The sequence below is a fragment of the Salmo salar genome, unplaced genomic scaffold (genome assembly GCF_965601325.2).
Source record: "Salmo salar unplaced genomic scaffold, fSalSal1 ptg000206l, whole genome shotgun sequence".
NCBI classification, from domain to species: domain Eukaryota; kingdom Metazoa; phylum Chordata; class Actinopteri; order Salmoniformes; family Salmonidae; genus Salmo; species Salmo salar.
This window is the reverse complement of record NW_027675329.1, coordinates 522465-529926: the sequence shown is the minus strand read 5'-3', so window position 1 is coordinate 529926 and position 7462 is coordinate 522465. Positions and strand designations below refer to the sequence as shown.

Sequence of the window (7462 nt, the reverse complement as noted above, 5' to 3'; positions counted from 1 at the left end):
TAGGTTTGTTTTCCTGTAGCTACTCTCCAGTTTGCTCCCAGCAGCGTTCATAGAACATAGATCACTGTTCAACTAGGCTGCGGAGTTCCTAGTTTGACAGATAATTCAACCAGTGTGACCAGTGGGTTTCTTTAAATGAATGAATATGAAACTGCCTTAAATACAGATGTGAATGATAGTATGTTTTAAATTCTCACTTAAAATATGCAGTGCTCTATTTGAACGTCTCAATATAATATTATTATTTCATGAAAGGAATAAAAATACATTTGTGTGCAAAAAAAACAACAATCTTAACTGCATTTCCCTCCAGTCAGCAGACGGCGATGTGCGTCTTTCAGGCGATGCTGCAGCGTGACGTATAATCTAGTGGACGGAACGGATCAACAACAACGAGTCAGCCACCTTGGTAGCCAACAGCCGAAACATTTAGACTGTTTCTGTGCATATTTGCCTCTGTTTTTTAAATATACTTCTGACATCTAGTTAATTGCCCCCATTTAAATGTTATAGGTACATTGTTAGTCAACTAGCTGGCTTGATAAATTAGCCTAGCACTAAACTAGTCGCTCATGCTAACTAGCTAGCTAGCTAACATCCCCGAACATGAGCTCCCTAAACTACTCCCCTCCTGTTAAAGAAGAGGAGGTCTGCTGGACGGAGAAAGAAGCTCTGGGGCTGAACATTGTCGTGAAAGAGGAGAAGGAAGAGGAGGATGTCACAGTAAAACAAGAAGTAGAGGGTGAGGCTGTTACTGTGAAAGAAGAAGAGAAAGACGTTACAGTGAAAGAAGAGGAAGACACGTTCAGAGTGAAAGAGGAGGAAGATGTTACTGTAAAAGAAGAGGAGGAAGAGAAAGAGGAGGCTGTTACCGTGAAAGAAGAGGAAGAGGTGAAAGAGGAGGATGTAGTTTTTGAAGTGAAGGAGGGGAAACAGGGAGAGAGAACTGTCATATTGACAGAGGAGTCAGGAGATCTGATTACCACCAGTAAGTACTGTCTTAAAAACGAGCTCTAACTGCAAAGGTTTTGAACGAATGTGTTGTTTTAAAGCAGCATGCTACTGAAATTCTGTACTTGAAAATGTTGTTCTGTACTCTAGGAATTTATGTTATAATATGTTGAAGCTACATTTTAAAATGGGTGATTAAATCCCTGAATGCTGATTGGCTGACAGCCGTGGTATATCAGGCCGTATACCATGGGTATGACAAAACATGCATTTTTACTGTTCTGATTACATTGGTAACCAGTTTATAATTGCAATAAGACACCTCTGGTTTGTGATATATGGCCAATATACCACGGCTAAGGGCTGTATCCAGGCACGTTGTGCTGTGTTGTACATAAGGACAGTCTTTAACCATGCTATATTGGCCATATACCACACTTCCTCTGGTCTTATTGCTTAACTGTAACATGTGTATACCATCAGAGTCCCTCCCACCACAAAATCACAACTTAATTGTCTCACAGAATGGCAAACAAGTTATAAATGAAACTTTTGATGTGTGTCTATTGTAGGCCTTGTGTGGAGTGTGTATACCAACAAAAAGCAGATTTCTAAATAATGTTGGAGAAATACATAAAATAAGATGCATTATTGACATGAAATGGACATGTGTTATGGGGAGACTGAACATATTAGCAAAAGGACAAGCGTTTTGGGGAGACTGAACATATTAGCAAACGTTTGTAAGTCTACAAAAAAACATAAAATAAAATAGCCATTTCAAGGAAAGGCTGAACTAAAGAATTATCATTTAGAAAATATGGTAATTATTACTTTAGAGATGAAGTGGAACACCAACAAAATGTTATTTACATTGGATCAAATACAGCCTATAACATGACATTATCTATTATTATAGAGCTCTGATCAGCCTATAACATGACATTATCTATTATTATAGAGCTCTGATCAGCCTATAAACATGATCTATTATTATAGAGCTCTGATCAGCCTATAACATGACATTATCTATTATTATAGAGCTCTGATCAGCCTATAAACATGACATTATCTATTATTATAGAGCTCTGTTCAGCCTATAAACATGACATTATCTATTATTATAGAGCTCTGATCAGCCTATAACATGACATTATCTATTATTATAGAGCTCTGATCAGCCTATAAACATGATCTATTATTATAGAGCTCTGATCAGCCTATAACATGACATTATCTATTATTATAGAGCTCTGATCAGCCTATAACATGATCTATTATTATAGAGCTCTGATCAGCCTATAAACATGACATTATCTATTATTATAGAGCTCTGATCAGCCTATAACATGACATTATCTATTATTATAGAGCTCTGATCAGCCTATAACATGACATTATCTATTATTATAGAGCTCTGATCAGCCTATAACATGACATTATCTATTATTATAGAGCTCTGATCAGCCTATAACATGACATTATCTATTATTATAGAGCTCTGCTCAGCCTATAACATGACATTATCTATTATTATAGAGCTCTGATCAGCCTATAACATGACATTATCTATTATTATAGAGCTCTGTTCAGCCTATAACATGACATTATCTATTATTATAGAGCTCTGATCAGCCTATAAACATGACATTATCTATTATTAAAGAGCTCTGATCAGCCTATAACATGACATTATCTATTATTATAGAGCTCTGTTCAGCCTATAACATGACATTATCTATTATTAAAGAGCTCTGTTCAGCCTATAAACATGACATTATCTATTATTATAGAGCTCTGTTCAGCCTATAACATGACATTATCTATTATTATAGAGCTCTGATCAGCCTATAACATGACATTATCTATTATTATAGAGCTCTGATCAGCCTATAAACATGACATTATCTATTATTATAGAGCTCTGCTCAGCCTATAAACATGACATTATCTATTATTATAGAGCTCTGATCAGCCTATAAACATGACATTATCTATTATTATAGAGCTCTGATCAGCCTATACACATGACATTATCTATTATTGTAGAGCTCTGTTCAGCCTATAAACATGACATTATCTATTATTATAGAGCTCTGATCAGCCTGTAAACATGACATTATCTATTATTATAGAGCTCTGATCAGCCTATAAACATGACATTATCTATTATTATAGAGCTCTGATCAGCCTATAAACATGACATTATCTATTATTATAGAGCTCTGCTCAGCCTATAAACATGACATTATCTATTATTATAGAGCTCTGATCAGCCTATAACATGACATTATCTATTATTATAGAGCTCTGATCAGCCTATAAACATGACATTATCTATTATTAAAGAGCTCTGATCAGCCTATAAACATGACATTATCTATTATTATAGAGCTCTGATCAGCCTATAACATGACATTATCTATTATTATAGAGCTCTGATCAGCCTATAAACATGACATTATCTATTATTATAGAGCTCTGTTCAGCCTATAAACATGACATTATCTATTATTATAGAGCTCTGATCAGCCTATAACATGACATTATCTATTATTAAAGAGCTCTGTTCAGCCTATAACATGACATTATCTATTATTATAGAGCTCTGATCAGCCTATAAACATGACATTATCTATTATTATAGAGCTCTGATCAGCCTATAAACATGACATTATCTATTATTATAGAGCTCTGATCAGCCTATAAACATGATCTATTATTATAGAGCTCTGATCAGCCTATAAACATGACATTATCTATTATTAAAGAGCTCTGTTCAGCCTATAACATGACATTATCTATTATTATAGAGCTCTGCTCAGCCTATAAACATGACATTATCTATTATTATAGAGCTCTGATCAGCCTATAAACATGATCTATTATTATAGAGCTCTGATCAGCCTATAAACATGACATTATCTATTATTATAGAGCTCTGATCAGCCTATAAACATGACATTATCTATTATTATAGAGCTCTGTTCAGCCTATAAACATGACATTATCTATTATTATAGAGCTCTGATCAGCCTATACACATGACATTATCTATTATTATAGAGTTCTGCTCAGCCTATAAACATGATCTATTATTATAGAGCTCTAATCAGCCTATAAACATGACATTATCTATTATTATAGAGCTCTGTTCAGCCTATAAACATGACATGATCTATTATTATAGAGCTCTGTTCAGCCTATAAACATGACATTATCTATTATTATAGAGCTCTGTTCAGCCTATAAACATGACATTATCTATTATTATAGAGCTCTGCTCAGCCTGTAAACATGACATTATCTATTATTATAGAGCTCTGATCAGCCTGTAAACATGACATTATCTATTATTATAGAGCTCTGATCAGCCTGGAAACATGACATTATCTATTATTATAGAGCTCTGATCAGCCTGTAAACATGACATTATCTATTATTATAGAGCTCTGATCAGCCTGTAAACATGACATTATCTATTATTATAGAGCTCTGCTCAGCCTATAAACATGACATTATCTATTATTATAGAGCTCTGATCAGCCTGAAGACATGACATTATCTATTATTATAGAGCTCTGATCAGCCTATAAACATGACATTATCTATTATTATAGAGCTCTGTTCAGCCTATAAACATGACATTATCTATTATTATAGAGCTCTGCTCAGCCTATAAACATGACATTATCTATTATTATAGAGCTCTGTTCAGCCTATAAACATTATCTATTATTATAGAGCTCTGTTCAGCCTATAAACATGACATTATCTATTATTATAGCGCTGTGCTCAGCCTATAAACATGATCTATTATTATAGAGCTCTGCTCAGCCTATAAACATGATCTATTATTATAGAGCTCTGCTCAGCCTATAAACATGACATTATCTATTATTATAGAGCTCTGCTCAGCCTGTAAACATGACATTATCTATTATTATAGAGCTGTGCTCAGCCTGTAAACATGACATTATTTATTATTATAGAGCTCTGTTCAGCCTATAAACATGACATTATCTATTATTATAGAGCTCTGCTCAGCCTATAGACATGACATTATCTATTATTATACAGCTCTGCTCAGCCTATAAACATGATCTATTATTATACAGCTCTGCTCAGCCTATAAACATGACATTATCTATTATTATAGAGCTCTGCTCAGCCTAAAATACGACATTATGTAGCCTGGCAGGTAGGAGCCAGTAACCGAAAGGTTGCTGGATCAAATCCCCGAGCTGACAAGGTAAAAACGCTGTCATTCTGCCCCTGAGCAAGGAAGTTAACCCACTGTTCCCTGGCTGCCGATGACGTGGATGTCTATTAAGGCAGCCCCGCACACCTCTCTGATTCAGAGGGGTTGGGTTAAATACGGGACACACATTTCAGTTGAATCCATTCAGTTGACTAGGTATCCCCCTTTCCCTATTGTAGAGCTCTGCTCAGCCTATAAACATGTGAGAAAGATTAGATTTTATGTTCTACATTATTATTATTATTAGGGCGGCCACCAAGTTTTTATTAAATTATGTAATGTTCTGAAAACTGACTTCAGGTTTTTGAGGAATCTAGCCTCACAGGAAGACAGTTTTATTTTATGGAGGTTTAATTCAGTTCTCTGTTTAATATTTAACTAAAAACTCTGTTTGTCTTTGGTAGGAGAGGGACCAGACTCTCACTCTGACAGCAGGGAGACTCCTTTAGGGGAACCAGACCCAGAGACGCCCAAACCAGCGAGACAACACCACTGTTCCCAGTGTGGAAAGCGTTTTAAGTGGTTAAGGAACCTGAAAGTACATGAGAGAACGCATACAGGAGAAAACCCTTACGAATGCTCCCACTGTGGAAAGAGTTTTACCAAGTTAGGGAACCTAAAAGAGCATGAGAGGACACACACAAGAGAAAAGAGTTTCCAATGTTCCCAGTGTGGAAAGAGGTTTACCCAGTTACGGTACCTGAAACAACATGAAGAAATACACACAGAAGATAGGAAGACCTACCACTGCTCTCAGTGTGGAAAGATATTTACTGGGTTAGGGAACCTGAAAATACATATGAGAAGACACTCTGGAGAGAAGCCGTACCACTGTTCCCACTGTGTAAAGAGTTTTACTCAGTTAGGGAGCCTGAAACCACATGAGAGGGGACACACTGGAGAGAAGCCTTATCACTGTTCCCACTGTGGAAGGAATTTTAGGTGGTATGCGAGCCTGAAGGAGCATGAGAGAATACACACAGGAGAAAAGCCTTACCACTGTTCCAATTGTGAAAAGAGTTTTACCCATCGAGGGAGTCTGAAAGCGCATGAGAGAATACACTCAGGAGAAAAGCCTTACAAATGTTCCCGATGTGAAAAGAGTTTTACCCGGTTAGGGAGCTTGAAAAAGCATGAGAGAACACACACAGGAGAAAAGCCTTTCCAACATACTAATACACAGGAGGAGAAGACATACCACTGCTCTCATTGTGAAAATACATTTTCCCAGTCAGAGGACCTGAAATCACATGAGAGAATAGAGAGGCTGTGTTCTGACTTATGTTTTTGATTGAGAAATTGTGTTTTTGTTCATTCTACATTAAATAATATTGTATGAATGAAATCATACTGAAAAATAGGTCTACATGTTTTTCCAGCTCAAGACATGATCATGTCGAAAAAAATCGGATTAAAAGAGTAAAAAAAAAATGTTTGATTATGAACTTAAGATTGAATGCAAGTGTAAACCCCTAAATGTTGTTCACTATATCATTGGGATATTTCAAACATGTTAATTATTAAATAGATTGATATTAGTATTTCTTCATTCAGATTGTCATTGTAAATGCGTATTGGTTCTCAATTGACATATCTGATTAAATAAATGTGAAATAAAGTAAATGCCATATTATTTTTGGGAAGTCTATTTGGTTCTATGTTGGGACTATAAGAATATTTTGAAGATAAATACACAAGGCAGAGTACGAGAGAGACAGAGGACGAGAGGTCAGTACAGTACTAACAACCAATGGAAATAGTGTTTTTTCCTGTAATAGGGAGTTATTGATCAGTGGTTCAGCAACATGGGAGGATGTAGATGTACACTACCATTCAACAGTTTGGGGTCACTTAGAAATAACCTTGTTTTTAAAAGAAAGCCATTTTTTGTCCATTAAAATAACATCAAATTGATCTGAAATACAGTGTAGACATTGTTAATGTTGTAAATGACTATTGTAGCTGGAAACAGATGATTATTAATGGAATATCTACATAGGCGTACAGAGGCCCATTATCAGCAACCATCACTCCTGTGTTCCTATGGCACGTTGTGTTAGTTAATCCAAGTTTATCATTTTAAAAGGCTAATTGATCATTAGAAAACCCTTTTGCAATTATGTTAGCACAGCTGAAAACTGTTGTTATGATTAAAGAAGCAATAAAACTGGTCTGCTTTAGACTATTTGAGTATCTGGAGCATCAATGTAACCTCTCAAATTCATAGACAGGTGTCGCGTCTTTTTTACC

General features: G+C 35.6%; 1 protein-coding gene across 1 annotated transcript; it reads left to right on the top strand.

Annotated features, from left to right (window-relative positions):
• The first annotated feature begins 370 nt into the window (after positions 1 to 370).
• LOC123733090 (uncharacterized) lies at positions 371 to 6845 on the top strand. The gene is made up of 2 exons (XM_082971154.1): positions 371 to 988; positions 5617 to 6845. Exons 1-2 carry the CDS (start codon positions 607 to 609, stop codon positions 6501 to 6503), a joined length of 1269 nt encoding a protein of 422 aa, XP_082827280.1. The 5' UTR covers positions 371 to 606; the 3' UTR covers positions 6504 to 6845.
• The last annotated feature ends 617 nt before the right edge of the window (positions 6846 to 7462 follow it).

Excerpts from the sequence above, each read along its gene's own strand:
- LOC123733090 (XM_082971154.1), top strand. The coding sequence starts at position 607 with ATGAGCTCCCTAAACTACTCCCCTCCTGTTAAAGAAGAGGAGGTCTGC. Across the intron at positions 989-5,616 it reads AGGAGATCTGATTACCACCA|GAGAGGGACCAGACTCTCAC; the intron begins GTAAGTACTGTC and ends TGTCTTTGGTAG.